This window comes from Topomyia yanbarensis, chromosome 1 (assembly GCF_030247195.1).
Source record: "Topomyia yanbarensis strain Yona2022 chromosome 1, ASM3024719v1, whole genome shotgun sequence".
NCBI classification, from domain to species: Eukaryota; Metazoa; Arthropoda; class Insecta; order Diptera; family Culicidae; genus Topomyia; species Topomyia yanbarensis.
In genome coordinates this window covers 135,765,198-135,784,005 of record NC_080670.1, presented here as the reverse complement: position 1 = coordinate 135,784,005, position 18,808 = coordinate 135,765,198, and the positions used below count along the sequence as shown (strand labels likewise).

Genomic DNA, 18,808 nt, shown 5'->3' with positions numbered 1-18,808 from the left:
GATAAAGCACTCAGTAGCTCCCGTATTTTCCCCAAAAAATACGAGGAATGCTTTCCATGTTTCATCGAGCGAATAGCGTCAATAGAACTCAGACTATCCGAGACGATGAAGTAATGGTCTGCGGGTAATGTGTCAATGACTCCAAGGGTATACTGAATAGCAGCTAGTTCTGCGGCGTAAACTGAAGCAGGGTCACTGAGTTTGTAGGAGGCGGTGAACTTTTGATTGAAAATACCGAAGCCAGTGGACCCTTCGAGGTTTGATCCGTCAGTATAAAACATTTTAGAACAGTCGACTTCTCGGAATTTATTATAAAAAATATTTGGAACCACTTGTGGGCGTATGTGGTCCGGAATTCCAATAATCTCATCTTTCATGGATGTGTCGAAGAAAACAGTAGATCCAGAAGTATTTATGAAATGCACACGGTTGGGATTGTAAGAAGAAGGATTAATATTTTGCGCCATGTAGTCAAAGTACAGGGACATAAAACGGGTTTGAGAATTGAGCTCAACAAGCCTTTCGAAATTTTCAATCACCAACGGGTTCAAGATATCGCATCGAATGAGCAATCGATATGAGAGTTCCCAAAATCGATTTTTCAGCGGGAGAACGCCCGACAGGACTTCGAGACTCATCGTATGGGTCGACTGCATGCACCCTAAGGCGATACGCAAACAACGATACTGAATTCTTTCGAGTTTGATGAAATGTATGTTCGCGGCGGATCGAAAGCAGAAGCATCCGTATTCCAGTACCGACAGTATCGTTGTTTGATACAACCTAATTAGGTCTCCTGGGTGGGCACCCCACCACGTTCCGGTTATTGTACGAAGAAAGTTGATCCTTTGTTGGCATTTCTGTTTCAGATACCGAATATGGCATCCCCAAGTACCTTTCGAGTCGAACCAGACCCCTAGATATTTTACTGTGAAGACCTGAGCTATAGTTTGACCCATTAATAGAAGCTGTAGTTGTGCTGGTTCACGCTTCCTAGAAAATACAACTAGCTCAGTTTTCTCCGTGGAGAATTCGATACCCAGCTTAATAGCCCATGCAGACAAATTGTCCAAGGTATTCTGTAATGGTCCTTGTAGATCGACAGCTTTGGGTCCCGTAACAGACACCACGCCATCGTCTGCAAGTTGTCTTAACGTGCAGGAATTGTCAAGACATTCATCAATGTCGTTGACGTAGAAATTGTATAACAGGGGGCTTAGACATGAGCCCTGGGGAAGGCCCATGTAGCTAAATCGTGATGTCGATAAGTCACCATGCGAAAAATGCATGTGCTTTTCCGACAACAAGTTTAGTAAAAAGTTGTTTAAAGTCGCTGAAAGACCATGCTGGTGCAGCTTCTCTGAAAGAATGTTGATCGAAACTGAATCAAAAGCCCCCTTTATATCTAGGAACACTGATGCCATCTGCTCTTTACTAGCATAGGCCATTTGAATTTCGGTTGAGAGCAACGCAAGACAATCGTTCGTCCCTTTGCCTTTGCGAAAGCCAAACTGTGTATCTGACAGTAAGCCATTTGCTTCGACCCAATTGTCGAGGCGGGATAGGATCATTTTCTCGAACAACTTCCGGATACAAGATAGCATTGCGATCGGTCGATACGAATTGTGGTCGGAGGCTGGTTTTCCTGGTTTTTGGATGGCGATGACCTTCACTTGCCTCCAATCGTGTGGGACAATGTTAGCCTCAAGAAACTTATTAAATAAGTTCAACAAGCGTCTCTTGGCAGAGTCTGGCAGATTCTTCAACAAGTTGAATTTGATTCTGTCTGGCCCTGGAGCTTTATTGTTACACGACAAGAGAGCAAGTGAGAACTCCACCATCGAAAAAGGTGTTTCGTTCGCGTTATCGTGACGGGACGCGGCGCGGTAGATCTTCTGTGCCGGGGCGGAATCCGGACAAACCTTCTTGGCGAAATCGAATATCCAACGGTTTGAATATTCCACGCTCTCATTAGTACTGTTTCGATTTCGCATACGTCGGGCTGTTCCCCAAAGAGTGCTCATCGATGTTTCTCTCGTTAATCCGTCGACGAACCGGCGCCAATAACCGCGTTTTTTGGCTTTCATCAAACTCTTCATTCGCTTGTCTAACGTCGCGTACTGTCGAAAACTAGCGGGTAACCCGTCGTTCCGGAAGGTCTTAAACGCGGCGGCCTTCTCTGCGTACACGTCTGAGCACTCTTTGTCCCACCAGGGATTGGGAGAACGTTTTTGTATGTTCGCGCCGGGTACTGGCTTAGTCTGAGCTTGATTCGCGCTGTCGAGAATCAAGCCAGCCAAAAAGCTGTACTCTTCCTCCGGAGGAAGTTCTTGAGTAGATTCGATGTTGTCGGATATCGCGGCAGCATAGCTCTTCCAATCGATATTTCGTGTGAGGTCATACGAAATATTGATTGTTTCCAATGGCCTTGAGCCGTTATTGATTGAGACTACGATCGGCAGATGGTCGCTACCGTGGGGATCAGGGATTACCTTCCACGCGCATTCTAACTTTAGCGAGGTCGAGCAAAGGGATAAATCTAATGCGCTTGGGCGCGCAGGTGGGGGAGGAATCCGTGTCATTTCACCCGTGTTTAGAATTGTCATGTTGAAGTTGTCGCAAATATTGTGAATTAAAGAGGAACGGTTATCATCATAAAGGCAACCCCATTCCGTACCGTGAGAGTTAAAGTCGCCTAAAACTAGTCGCGGTGCAGGCAGGGATTCTATGATGTCATGTAGCCGGCGATGCCCAATCGCGGTGTTGGGGGGAATATATATGGAAGCTATGCAAAGGTTTTTGCCTTTGGTTGTTACTTGACAAGCGACAACTTCAATACCTGTTATCGAGGGAAGGTTAATTCTGTAGAAGGAATAGCGCTTTTCGATCCCCAAAAGCACTCCTCCATAGGGAGTGTCTCGATCCAGGCGAATAATATTAAAGTCGTGGAAGTTGAGATCTATGTCGGAAGTTAACCAAGTTTCACATAATGCAAATGCATCGCAACTCAAATTATTTATTAAAATTTTGAAGGAATCAATTTTCGGGATGATACTTCTGCAATTCCACTGTAGAACAGTGATCAAATCCGTGACCTCGTTCGATGAGTTAGCCATCGAAGGATACAATCGCTGAAAGGAGGGGCCATTTAGCAGTCAACTGCTTCAAAAATGTTCTTACTGTAGGGAGAAAAGCTAACATAAGACTTTTAATTGGATCAGTTATATTGAAAGTTTTTATTATCCAGTCCACAATGTCCGAGAGTTTGATAATTCCAGTGCCACGATTATTCTCGAACTGAAACAGAGGAACACTTGGGATTTTTGATGTTCCGGGAAGTGCTGGGAACTCCTTCTCTGAGTTTAATCCTCCGAGACCAGGAGCTAATTGCTTCGGTTTGGTTGCAACACTTCCAATAGATGTGACTTTCGGAGTCCCGTCAAGGGATACCTTCTGGCCTTTACAACGAACTTTAGGAGAGGAAATGTTCCTCCTCTTCCTATAACTTCTAGGCGCCCTAGTAGATGTTCCCTCTTGTGGGTCATCAGCCTCGCCCTCGTTAGGAGGCAAGTGAGCATAGATGTTTGTTGAGGTTGGTGGTGTAGCTTTCTTTAGCATTTCTGCGAAAGAACGTTCGGATCGTCCCGCAAGGGAACGTTTTAGTTTATCCCCGCGTAGTTTGTACGCGGGACATGCCGAGATATCATGCAGATTCTCTGCACAGTAAGGACACTTCTCAGCATTCTTACTGCACGAATCATCTAGATGATTCTCCCCGCATTTTCCACAGCGGGCCTTATTGCTACAATGGGTGGCTGTGTGACCCAATTGTTTACACTTTGTGCAATTCATGACCCGCGGCACAAACAGACGCACAGGCAGACGAACCTTGTGCAAGAGGACGTAATTTGGCAAAGCGGTACCAGCGAAGGTCAACCGATAAGAGTTTGATTGGGGGTACGTTTTTGAACCATCCCCCGCAACTACTACTGAGTGCAAACGCTTGCACTCGAGTATTTTCACTGGCTGAAGTATGCGGTCTCTAAAACGGCCAACCCCGTACTGCAGCAGATCCTCGCATGTCAAACTGTCATCGGTGACAACGCCTTCAGACTGTACTTTTACAGCTGGAATATACACGTGATAGTCCTTCGTAAAGTGCTCGCAGCAAGCAATATCGTTTGCCTGCTTTGAGTTAGTCAGCACGACCCTCAGCCTGTCTGAGCGGACCTTTTTTATTTCGGTCACAGCCGAGAACCGTTCCGTCAGGTCTTTTGAAATCTGTAATAGATTCAGCGATTTTGTTTTGGGCCGAAAGAAGACCACAAAGGGACCGGTCGAGAGCTCTGGATATTGTTTGGGTCGGGGGAGAGCCTTAGGAGTCGACTCGATCTCCATTTGGCCATCCGGGGAGGAAGCCATCGACACCGTCAATGCACGGGGTCAGCACCCGCGCAGACGGGAAAAAGCCGTAAATGTATCAAAAAGGTAGATTTCACTTATCTGTATACTCGTTTCCCACGACGCACCAGTCCAGCTTAAATAGCTGGTTATTGTTCAATCCTCGCTTTACGAACAAAAGGTTGAGGAATGTGGCCTAACGGTTAACACACGCACAAAAGAATAAAAGTCCAAACCTCGAAGAGGCAGAGAATGGCAAAATAACCTTGAACGCGGATTACTGCACTGTTCTTTTTCCAACAGACCGAAAACAAAACACTTCTATCTCGATCGAGCGATGCGTAGAGACTGTGAGGTTGCACCTTTCATTTGAGACTAAGTTTGGGCAAATCGGTCCAGCCATCTCTGAGAAAAATGAGTGACATTATTTGACACATACGCACATACATACACACACACACATACACACACACATACACACACACATACACACACATACACACACACATACATACATACACACACACATACAGACTTTTTCCGATCTCGACGAACTGAGTCGAATGGGATATGACACTCGGCCCTCCGGGCCGGGATTAGGTTGACGTTTTTCAGAGTGATTGCATAACCTTTCTATATGAGAAAGGCAAAAATGTGCCAAAATCCAAAAAAGTGAATCGTCGTCAAATTTTTTTCGAGTTTGCATCAAATCTCGACGTTTCATGCACCTTGAACACATTTAACATCAAAAATAAAAATTCTATTTTTAATTTTTCCTATAGTTTATATGAGAAATTGCTGTGTGGCCGCACTCTGAAACCCGTAATTCCGGAACCAGTATTCCGATCGATCCAAAATTCAATAGCAGCCGATGGGAAGGTTGCACCTTTCATTTGAGACTAAGTTTGGGCAAATCGGTCCAGCCATCTCTGAGAAAAATGAGTGACATTATTTGACACATACGCACATACATACACACACACATACACACACACATACACACACACATACACACACATACACACACACATACATACATACACACACACATACAGACTTTTTCCGATCTCGACGAACTGAGTCGAATGGGATATGACACTCGGCCCTCCGGGCCGGGATTAGGTTGACGTTTTTCAGAGTGATTGCATAACCTTTCTATATGAGAAAGGCAAAAATGTGCCAAAATCCAAAAAAGTGAATCGTCGTCAAATTTTTTTCGAGTTTGCATCAAATCTCGACGTTTCATGCACCTTGAACACATTTAACATCAAAAATAAAAATTCTATTTTTAATTTTTCCTATAGTTTATATGAGAAATTGCTGTGTGGCCGCACTCTGAAACCCGTAATTCCGGAACCAGTATTCCGATCGATCCAAAATTCAATAGCAGCCGATGGGAAGGTTGCACCTTTCATTTGAGACTAAGTTTGGGCAAATCGGTCCAGCCATCTCTGAGAAAAATGAGTGACATTATTTGACACATACGCACATACATACACACACACATACACACACACATACACACACACATACACACACATACACACACACATACATACATACACACACACATACAGACTTTTTCCGATCTCGACGAACTGAGTCGAATGGGATATGACACTCGGCCCTCCGGGCCGGGATTAGGTTGACGTTTTTCAGAGTGATTGCATAACCTTTCTATATGAGAAAGGCAAAAATGTGCCAAAATCCAAAAAAGTGAATCGTCGTCAAATTTTTTTCGAGTTTGCATCAAATCTCGACGTTTCATGCACCTTGAACACATTTAACATCAAAAATAAAAATTCTATTTTTAATTTTTCCTATAGTTTATATGAGAAATTGCTGTGTGGCCGCACTCTGAAACCCGTAATTCCGGAACCAGTATTCCGATCGATCCAAAATTCAATAGCAGCCGATGGGAATGTTGCACCTTTCATTTGAGACTAAGTTTGGGCAAATCGGTCCAGCCATCTCTGAGAAAAATGAGTGACATTATTTGACACATACGCACATACATACACACACACACACACATACACACACACATACACACACACATACACACACACATACACACACATACATACATACACACACACATACAGACTTTTTCCGATCTCGACGAACTGAGTCGAATGGGATATGACACTCGGCCCTCCGGGCCGGGATTAGGTTGACGTTTTTCAGAGTGATTGCATAACCTTTCTATATGAGAAAGGCAAAAATGTGCCAAAATCCAAAAAAGTGAATCGTCGTCAAATTTTTTTCGAGTTTGCATCAAATCTCGACGTTTCATGCACCTTGAACACATTTAACATCAAAAATAAAAATTCTATTTTTAATTTTTCCTATAGTTTATATGAGAAATTGCTGTGTGGCCGCACTCTGAAACCCGTAATTCCGGAACCAGTATTCCGATCGATCCAAAATTCAATAGCAGCCGATGGGAAGGTTGCACCTTTCATTTGAGACTAAGTTTGGGCAAATCGGTCCAGCCATCTCTGAGAAAAATGAGTGACATTATTTGACACATACGCACATACATACACACACACACATACACACACACATACACACACACATACACACACATACATACATACACACACACATACAGACTTTTTCCGATCTCGACGAACTGAGTCGAATGGGATATGACACTCGGCCCTCCGGGCCGGGATTAGGTTGACGTTTTTCAGAGTGATTGCATAACCTTTCTATATGAGAAAGGCAAAAATGTGCCAAAATCCAAAAAAGTGAATCGTCGTCAAATTTTTTTCGAGTTTGCATCAAATCTCGACGTTTCATGCACCTTGAACACATTTAACATCAAAAATAAAAATTCTATTTTTAATTTTTCCTATAGTTTATATGAGAAATTGCTGTGTGGCCGCACTCTGAAACCCGTAATTCCGGAACCAGTATTCCGATCGATCCAAAATTCAATAGCAGCCGATGGGAAGGTTGCACCTTTCATTTGAGACTAAGTTTGGGCAAATCGGTCCAGCCATCTCTGAGAAAAATGAGTGACATTATTTGACACATACGCACATACATACACACACACACATACACACACACATACACACACATACACACACACATACACACACACATACATACATACACACACACATACAGACTTTTTCCGATCTCGACGAACTGAGTCGAATGGGATATGACACTCGGCCCTCCGGGCCGGGATTAGGTTGACGTTTTTCAGAGTGATTGCATAACCTTTCTATATGAGAAAGGCAAAAATGTGCCAAAATCCAAAAAAGTGAATCGTCGTCAAATTTTTTTCGAGTTTGCATCAAATCTCGACGTTTCATGCACCTTGAACACATTTAACATCAAAAATAAAAATTCTATTTTTAATTTTTCCTATAGTTTATATGAGAAATTGCTGTGTGGCCGCACTCTGAAACCCGTAATTCCGGAACCAGTATTCCGATCGATCCAAAATTCAATAGCAGCCGATGGGAAGGTTGCACCTTTCATTTGAGACTAAGTTTGGGCAAATCGGTCCAGCCATCTCTGAGAAAAATGAGTGACATTATTTGACACATACGCACATACATACACACACACACATACACACACACATACACACACACATACACACACACATACACACACACATACATACATACACACACACATACAGACTTTTTCCGATCTCGACGAACTGAGTCGAATGGGATATGACACTCGGCCCTCCGGGCCGGGATTAGGTTGACGTTTTTCAGAGTGATTGCATAACCTTTCTATATGAGAAAGGCAAAAATGTGCCAAAATCCAAAAAAGTGAATCGTCGTCAAATTTTTTTCGAGTTTGCATCAAATCTCGACGTTTCATGCACCTTGAACACATTTAACATCAAAAATAAAAATTCTATTTTTAATTTTTCCTATAGTTTATATGAGAAATTGCTGTGTGGCCGCACTCTGAAACCCGTAATTCCGGAACCAGTATTCCGATCGATCCAAAATTCAATAGCAGCCGATGGGAAGGTTGCACCTTTCATTTGAGACTAAGTTTGGGCAAATCGGTCCAGCCATCTCTGAGAAAAATGAGTGACATTATTTGACACATACGCACATACATACACACACACACACACACATACACACACACATACACACACACATACACACACACATACATACATACACACACACATGCAGACTTTTTCCGATCTCGACGAACTGAGTCGAATGGGATATGACACTCGGCCCTCCGGGCCGGGATTAGGTTGACGTTTTTCAGAGTGATTGCATAACCTTTCTATATGAGAAAGGCAAAAATGTGCCAAAATCCAAAAAAGTGAATCGTCGTCAAATTTTTTTCGAGTTTGCATCAAATCTCGACGTTTCATGCACCTTGAACACATTTAACATCAAAAATAAAAATTCTATTTTTAATTTTTCCTATAGTTTATATGAGAAATTGCTGTGTGGCCGCACTCTGAAACCCGTAATTCCGGAACCAGTATTCCGATCGATCCAAAATTCAATAGCAGCCGATGGGAAGGTTGCACCTTTCACTTGAGACTAAGTTTGGGCAAATCGGTCCAGCCATCTCTGAGAAAAATGAGTGACATTATTTGACACATACGCACATACATACACACACACATACACACACACATACACACACACATACACACACATACACACACACATACATACATACACACACACATACAGACTTTTTCCGATCTCGACGAACTGAGTCGAATGGGATATGACACTCGGCCCTCCGGGCCGGGATTAGGTTGACGTTTTTCAGAGTGATTGCATAACCTTTCTATATGAGAAAGGCAAAAATGTGCCAAAATCCAAAAAAGTGAATCGTCGTCAAATTTTTTTCGAGTTTGCATCAAATCTCGACGTTTCATGCACCTTGAACACATTTAACATCAAAAATAAAAATTCTATTTTTAATTTTTCCTATAGTTTATATGAGAAATTGCTGTGTGGCCGCACTCTGAAACCCGTAATTCCGGAACCAGTATTCCGATCGATCCAAAATTCAATAGCAGCCGATGGGAAGGTTGCACCTTTCATTTGAGACTAAGTTTGGGCAAATCGGTCCAGCCATCTCTGAGAAAAATGAGTGACATTATTTGACACATACGCACATACATACACACACACACACATACACACACACATACACACACATACACACACACATACACACACACATACATACATACACACACACATACAGACTTTTTCCGATCTCGACGAACTGAGTCGAATGGGATATGACACTCGGCCCTCCGGGCCGGGATTAGGTTGACGTTTTTCAGAGTGATTGCATAACCTTTCTATATGAGAAAGGCAAAAATGTGCCAAAATCCAAAAAAGTGAATCGTCGTCAAATTTTTTTCGAGTTTGCATCAAATCTCGACGTTTCATGCACCTTGAACACATTTAACATCAAAAATAAAAATTCTATTTTTAATTTTTCCTATAGTTTATATGAGAAATTGCTGTGTGGCCGCACTCTGAAACCCGTAATTCCGGAACCAGTATTCCGATCGATCCAAAATTCAATAGCAGCCGATGGGAAGGTTGCACCTTTCATTTGAGACTAAGTTTGGGCAAATCGGTCCAGCCATCTCTGAGAAAAATGAGTGACATTATTTGACACATACGCACATACATACACACACACACATACACACACACATACACACACACATACACACACATACATACATACACACACACATACAGACTTTTTCCGATCTCGACGAACTGAGTCGAATGGGATATGACACTCGGCCCTCCGGGCCGGGATTAGGTTGACGTTTTTCAGAGTGATTGCATAACCTTTCTATATGAGAAAGGCAAAAATGTGCCAAAATCCAAAAAAGTGAATCGTCGTCAAATTTTTTTCGAGTTTGCATCAAATCTCGACGTTTCATGCACCTTGAACACATTTAACATCAAAAATAAAAATTCTATTTTTAATTTTTCCTATAGTTTATATGAGAAATTGCTGTGTGGCCGCACTCTGAAACCCGTAATTCCGGAACCAGTATTCCGATCGATCCAAAATTCAATAGCAGCCGATGGGAAGGTTGCACCTTTCATTTGAGACTAAGTTTGGGCAAATCGGTCCAGCCATCTCTGAGAAAAATGAGTGACATTATTTGACACATACGCACATACATACACACACACACATACACACACATACACACACACATACACACACACATACACACATATACATACATACACACACACATACAGACTTTTCCGATCTCGACGAACTGAGTCGAATGGGATATGACACTCGGCCCTCCGGGCCGGGATTAGGTTGACGTTTTTCAGAGTGATTGCATAACCTTTCTATATGAGAAAGGCAAAAATGTGCCAAAATCCAAAAAAGTGAATCGTCGTCAAATTTTTTTCGAGTTTGCATCAAATCTCGACGTTTCATGCACCTTGAACACATTTAACATCAAAAATAAAAATTCTATTTTTAATTTTTCCTATAGTTTATATGAGAAATTGCTGTGTGGCCGCACTCTGAAACCCGTAATTCCGGAACCAGTATTCCGATCGATCCAAAATTCAATAGCAGCCGATGGGAAGGTTGCACCTTTCATTTGAGACTAAGTTTGGGCAAATCGGTCCAGCCATCTCTGAGAAAAATGAGTGACATTATTTGACACATACGCACATACATACACACACACACACACACACACACACACACATACACACACACATACATACACATACATACATACACACACATACAGACTTTTTCCGATCTCGACGAACTGAGTCGAATGGGATATGACACTCGGCCCTCCGGGCCGGGATTAGGTTGACGTTTTTCAGAGTGATTGCATAACCTTTCTATATGAGAAAGGCAAAAATGTGCCAAAATCCAAAAAAGTGAATCGTCGTCAAATTTTTTTCGAGTTTGCATCAAATCTCGACGTTTCATGCACCTTGAACACATTTAACATCAAAAATAAAAATTCTATTTTTAATTTTTCCTATAGTTTATATGAGAAATTGCTGTGTGGCCGCACTCTGAAACCCGTAATTCCGGAACCAGTATTCCGATCGATCCAAAATTCAATAGCAGCCGATGGGAAGGTTGCACCTTTCATTTGAGACTAAGTTTGGGCAAATCGGTCCAGCCATCTCTGAGAAAAATGAGTGACATTATTTGACACATACGCACATACATACACACACACACATACACACACACATACACACACACATACACACACACATACACACACACATACATACATACACACACACATACAGACTTTTTCCGATCTCGACGAACTGAGTCGAATGGGATATGACACTCGGCCCTCCGGGCCGGGATTAGGTTGACGTTTTTCAGAGTGATTGCATAACCTTTCTATATGAGAAAGGCAAAAATGTGCCAAAATCCAAAAAAGTGAATCGTCGTCAAATTTTTTTCGAGTTTGCATCAAATCTCGACGTTTCATGCACCTTGAACACATTTAACATCAAAAATAAAAATTCTATTTTTAATTTTTCCTATAGTTTATATGAGAAATTGCTGTGTGGCCGCACTCTGAAACCCGTAATTCCGGAACCAGTATTCCGATCGATCCAAAATTCAATAGCAGCCGATGGGAAGGTTGCACCTTTCATTTGAGACTAAGTTTGGGCAAATCGGTCCAGCCATCTCTGAGAAAAATGAGTGACATTATTTGACACATACGCACATACATACACACACACACACATACACACACATACACACACACATACACACACACATACATACATACACACACACATACAGACTTTTTCCGATCTCGACGAACTGAGTCGAATGGGATATGACACTCGGCCCTCCGGGCCGGGATTAGGTTGACGTTTTTCAGAGTGATTGCATAACCTTTCTATATGAGAAAGGCAAAAATGTGCCAAAATCCAAAAAAGTGAATCGTCGTCAAATTTTTTTCGAGTTTGCATCAAATCTCGACGTTTCATGCACCTTGAACACATTTAACATCAAAAATAAAAATTCTATTTTTAATTTTTCCTATAGTTTATATGAGAAATTGCTGTGTGGCCGCACTCTGAAACCCGTAATTCCGGAACCAGTATTCCGATCGATCCAAAATTCAATAGCAGCCGATGGGAAGGTTGCACCTTTCATTTGAGACTAAGTTTGGGCAAATCGGTCCAGCCATCTCTGAGAAAAATGAGTGACATTATTTGACACATACGCACATACATACACACACACATACACACACACATACACACACACACATACACACACACATACACACACACATACATACATACACACACACATACAGACTTTTTCCGATCTCGACGAACTGAGTCGAATGGGATATGACACTCGGCCCTCCGGGCCGGGATTAGGTTGACGTTTTTCAGAGTGATTGCATAACCTTTCTATATGAGAAAGGCAAAAATGTGCCAAAATCCAAAAAAGTGAATCGTCGTCAAATTTTTTTCGAGTTTGCATCAAATCTCGACGTTTCATGCACCTTGAACACATTTAACATCAAAAATAAAAATTCTATTTTTAATTTTTCCTATAGTTTATATGAGAAATTGCTGTGTGGCCGCACTCTGAAACCCGTAATTCCGGAACCAGTATTCCGATCGATCCAAAATTCAATAGCAGCCGATGGGAAGGTTGCACCTTTCATTTGAGACTAAGTTTGGGCAAATCGGTCCAGCCATCTCTGAGAAAAATGAGTGACATTATTTGACACATACGCACATACATACACACACACACACATACACACACACATACACACACACATACACACACACATACACACACATACATACATACACACACACATACAGACTTTTTCCGATCTCGACGAACTGAGTCGAATGGGATATGACACTCGGCCCTCCGGGCCGGGATTAGGTTGACGTTTTTCAGAGTGATTGCATAACCTTTCTATATGAGAAAGGCAAAAAGGAACAGCTTTATATTTACGCCATGGAAGAGTGATGCGCACTTAATCTGGCAAAAACATAACACTCTACAGTGATTGTGAGATAATTTTGGTAATGAAAGAGTACATTAGGTAATAAAAAGCGATTAGCGCTTTGATTCCAATTTCTGTCTAGTTTCACTCATAATCCACCATCCTCCATTTCCGTTCATGTCATCATCGGTACTGCTTTCTTGCTGTTCACGATCAGAGGTTCTTATTTGTTTCTTATTCTTACGGGTCGCTGTTGTAAATCCGTCTTCATCGGTGTTTGCTTCTTTATTGGCGATGCTAGTTGTTGGTTTGGGAGCGGTTGTCGTGGTCGTTGTATTGAATTGAATCTTACCCAAAAGTAATAGAAACAAACCCGTCGGATTTTGGGTGTAGTAATAATAATAAATAATCATTATTAGAATTTCGAAAAAAAGCCACATCGTTGATTTATAGTCCGAAAATAACGCATTTGATCTAATTTCTACGTCCAGCTTCCAAACAAATATAGATAATTACTGAAATGTATATACTTTTTTCAGGGATATGTTTAAAAAAAATGGATCCATCATTGATGCAACACTCGCCACGATGTTTTGTGCAGGTAAGATATAAAATTTTGCCGTACAGTATCCTAAATAAATTTACAGGTAATAGGCTACCTCTCAAACCGATTAATCTCTATAGTTCTGTAGCCGTTATTTAGAAGCTACCATACAATCCACTCAATTGTTATGTCGAAAATAACAGTATACTTAGCTTATAAATATTACTCGTGGTGCTTTCGTCGCACGTCTTTCTTTGACTCACGAGTTTTCCGCAGCTCTCTCGAAGCCTTATTTGATCCAGGAAATGGCTCGACCTTTAAGCCATTTAACTCTTAACTCTTCTCTTGGTTTTCATATCCATCTTTTACGTCGTCATTTAGCTCTCGTCTCAATGAGCCGTATAGCTGTTGATTTCATGAGCTATTTAGCTTCCTTTTCCGTGAGTCATTCAGCTCCCAGTTCCCGGCGGTGAACTCACCTTTCTCCGACTGAGAGTTCCCCGATGGAAGAATTTCTCCCGACACCGATACTCGCTTTTTGAGTTATTTAGCGCCCAGCTTTATCGAGATCAACTCGGATATTATCCGGTGGTGGAACTACCCTACTCCGGCTGAGAGCTCCCCGGTGGCAAAATTTCTCTCTGTACCGATGTTTATTTCGTGAGCCATTTAGCTACTCGCTTCCAGCGGTGAACATAGCCTACTCCACGGGCCAGCGAGTCGGTGTCGAGGTCGGTTCAGCGATTTCGGTGGAGCCTGGCGTCCGGTGAGATCCCACCGATGTCACCACATGAAGATGCTATCACTCACTATTAATGCTAACAAACTTGCGGGTGATAGATTATCCATCGATTGAGTTAACACACAAACACAATTATTGGCATAAACCTTCTTAAGTTTATTGATTATGACCACAATGTACGGGGGCGAACGAACCCAACGATCAAAAACTTTTGCGATAAAAAGAAAAGACCAACTACTCTCGCACGTCGAGCGAATGTTGCGCACACGAACACTAATTAACTTCTGACGACCTAAACTAGACCCAAAAGACTTTTTAACAAAGCGGATTTAGATCACTTTCGCGCATCTCTGAGAGAAAAGCATAAAAGTTTTGAAAACATTTCTAATGCTTTCACTTAGGGTTCGTCGCGGTGCGGATGTGGGCGGTAAATGGATAGTCCGCACCGCAACCACAAAAAAATAATAAAACCGCACCGCTTACCGCAACCGCACTGCATTTACCGCACCGCACCGCGTGGTAATGCGGTAAATGCGGTAAAATTCTGTATTTTTGAAAAGTTTGTTGAAAAATTATTCATTATTTTGTATAACCATATAAAATAAAATATTATTCTTATTTACACGAAAATTAACTTTGACGGACTCCTCAGAATGTAACATTTATTAAAAAATGTCAACTTTGCAAGTTTTATTAATAAAATGCCGTACATTTTGAGATAAATACTTTCGAAACAAAAGGTAAATATTAGCATAGCACTGAAGTCCTATGAAATATAGCTGTATTTCATCATTTTACATACAAAAGCGTTCTTCCGCAGCAATTAATAGGAAAACTTTTAATTTAATTATCAGAAATCATTCTACACATAACATAACAGGAATCCAACCCATCTCAACCAGTACAGAGTTGTTGAAGGACATTTGAAAAACTGCAAAAGATGTATGATTTAGCAGAAATGTTATTACGAGTAGAGGATTTTAGGAACAAAACACTTACTTCGTATTTTTCAAGAAATGGATGTATTCTTATTCAAATACTAGGATTGCTCCCTTATGATTGTATGAGTTGTAATTTTCTAATAGCTAGTTCGAAAGTTCTACCTTTTTATGTATTTTTTCTAATATTTTTCCATAATGCCAATGGCAAAAACTTCAATTGAAGTTGGTAGGGGTCAAAAATTGTCCAAACTGTGCAAAACTTGGCATCTGGGCTAACTTTGACACTTGTGACAATATTAAGGGAGGCTTTGAGAAACACAAAAAATCGAAATACACTACAGTAACTTCGAAAGCTTTGATTTCAAAAAGTTACAAAATACTCCTAACTGAAAAATATTAGTTGTTAATTTGGTAGAAAATATTCCCAGTTGGACGAACAATTGACGTATGTGAACAAAAGTTATGTAGAAGGAGTCTTAAAAATGGACTGCAGAAAAATTCATTGCGAATTTACACAGAAACCAAAAGAGATAGAAGATGAAGATGAAGAACGGTTATCAGCCTAATTTGGACCCCTCCTTATTTTGCACGTTTTTCAAACATTTGTCTCTCTTACTGCTGATTCCTCCAAATTCGTTTGGTTTGATGATGATAATTACATTCTTTGGGTTGTTTTTTAGTCTTAAGACTTTTTTAAGTTCATCTGTAAGTTCTCCAAATTAATCAAAATTCACAGTTGAGAAAATGTCATCGTAAACGATTCATAATTCCATAAATTGGATTTGACAGTACAATTCAATTGTTTTCCAATGATTGGATATTGCATTTTATATACTTGAAAAGGTTCGTAAATTTTTCAAGGTTTTCAAAATATGTTGTAAAAATAATGATGCCAAATTATATTGGACACAGCTTATAGATTTTATTTCTTAGTAAAAGATTGTTTTTTTTCATATTAGAATAAACAAAATGTAAAAAATCAAGTAGCGATAGGTCTAATACAGATTATATTCGGATTTCTTTTCAAGTCATTGTCAAGTCCATGGCAATTAGAGCAATTAAATGTTTATTATGTCTCCCTATTGTAAAGTAATAAGTTGCGTCGTTCTTAAATGGTAAAAGTCAAAGTTTTAATTTACTTTTTAATGCAGACTACAAACTTTATCAATTATTTTTTTAAGTGCGGTTGCGGCAATACCGCGCGGTAAAAGCACATTTCCCGCACCGCATCCGCAAGAAAAAGTGTCTCATCGCACCGCAGTTTTTGCGGTGCGGGTGCGGTAAATACCGCGCGGTTGCGGTAATTACCACAACCGCGACGAACCCTACTTTCACTAGAACTGTCGGTCGTTAGCCGATTTAATTAAAAACAAACAATGGACCGTTATGCGAGGTAATGCCATGCCCCTGCAACGGTAGGGTCGCAGCGCAAACAAACAATTTTGTTATCATTAAACATTACCTTTCCGTATACAAAGTGCAGCGTCAATGAAGCTTGCTTAGCTTAAGGCTAACTCCTGAAATCTAGCATCCATGATGTTGTGATTTTCCCGGGATTGGAACTGGGAAAATTAGGGCCGGTGTACCGGTTCGCTGGCGCCCCGATGACACGAGCCGGTGCTGTGTCGCGTACTACTCAACTGGTCCTCGCGGTTGATTTAGTCTGCTACGGCGAAAAGTTCCCCAGCGGCGCAATTTTTCCCTAACGTAATTTTTTCCCTAATGTATTTTTTTTAAGAAAGTGACTTGACGGCAATTCTAAGGCATCTAATTGCATAGCTTGGAGCTAGCAATTCCATTCGTTCTTGGAGCACGATGTCCGCTTTTTTCTTAGCCATACCCTAATCCGCGGGAAATCCCGTTGATGCCGAGGCCGGTCTGGAGATTTCGGGTGGGGCGTGAATTCCGGTACGCTGGCGACCTCACGATCCGAAATCGGTACCTTGTCTCACACCGCTGATCTAGTCTCCGGCGATAGATTTAAGCGGACCCTACACGAGCAGAAATATCAATTCAGTGTTCAAATTTGTGCATCAAGTTTGATCTGTCGTATAAAGTTTAGTATCTTCGCTTCGCTGCTCTCTTCGCCAATCAGTTCATCTCTCAAACTAGTTGTACTACTACCATGCTGTTATCTGTATTTCCTGCAATATAGAATCACGTTCCGTACATCTACTACTACTCCACAGCATTCATAATTCGGTGGTGCTTCTCTCTTTAGGAGGAATGTATGGGTCAGTCTTATGTGACCGATTCTGAACCGAGTCAGTATGCGTTGGTCGGCAGCACTATTTCGCTCCGTCCATCGCTGTGTATCACATTTGATTTCTCACAGCTTTGCCTCTCGGGAACCAAACCATTGCATGTCCCAATGTCGCCGTATCGCGTTTTTTATTACTCTCCAAGCATCTTCAGCTGAGATTGGTACATCAATGGCCGGCTGTGCTCTTGCCTCGTTCGCAAGTCGATCTGTCTCGTCGTTACCTGTTATGCCACTATGTCCTGGGATCCAAACGAATCGAACTGGTTTGCCGCCTTCTAAGGCCAACAGGCAGCTCGCAGAGTCTGTAAGAATGACCAGTTCGTTCTGGATGTTTGGTATTGACAAAGCCATATTAATTGCATACGCTTCCGCCGACAATACGCTACAGTGTTGCGGAAGGCTGTGTGTTCCCGCTATACCAACACCATAGAGTCCAGCTCCGACTGTATCATCACATTTGGAGTCGTCGGTGTACAATACAGTAGATTGCTGGAATCGGTTTTTCAACAGTTCTTCGACTATTGGTCGAACTTTGCCGGGTGGGTCTTCGGCCCGTACAACTTTCTTCACATCCCAAACAATCGTCGGTTTCGCTGTGTGCCACTCTCGATTCCCTATTATGGGCAACGTTGCTCCGGTGAATTGCTGCGTAAGCTCCGACGCTCGTCGGGTCAGTGGGAGGTCACTGTTGTTACAGTCTTTCTCCAGCACTCGTAAAGTAATTCGCGCAATCGACTGTACCGCTAGTAGTTCGAAGGGAAGTGTGCCTTCTCCGGTCATAATCGAAGGAATTGGGCTAGTGAGCAGAGGAGGCACCAGAAGCGAAACGAACCATATTGTTGTAAGCAGGAGCGAGTGTCTGCAGCGATGTTTGGCCTCCTCTGCTCACTAGGCCAATCCCATAAATTAG

The 18,808-nt window shown here is 41.6% G+C and overlaps 1 protein-coding gene across 5 annotated transcripts in view; it reads left to right on the top strand.

The window, feature by feature from the left end:
- LOC131690236 (glutathione hydrolase 1 proenzyme-like) overlaps positions 1-18,808 on the top strand; it is a 679,522-nt gene that overhangs the window by 312,913 nt on the left and 347,801 nt on the right. For all 5 annotated transcript variants that reach the window (XR_009305552.1, XM_058975998.1, XM_058976080.1 and 2 more), the window contains exon 4: positions 13,948-14,009. Coding sequence is in view for 4 of the 5 variants with exons in the window: in XM_058975998.1 (XP_058831981.1) it covers positions 13,948-14,009 (62 nt within the window). In the remaining variant the exon portion in view is untranslated. The remainder of the gene's footprint in view (positions 1-13,947; positions 14,010-18,808) is intronic.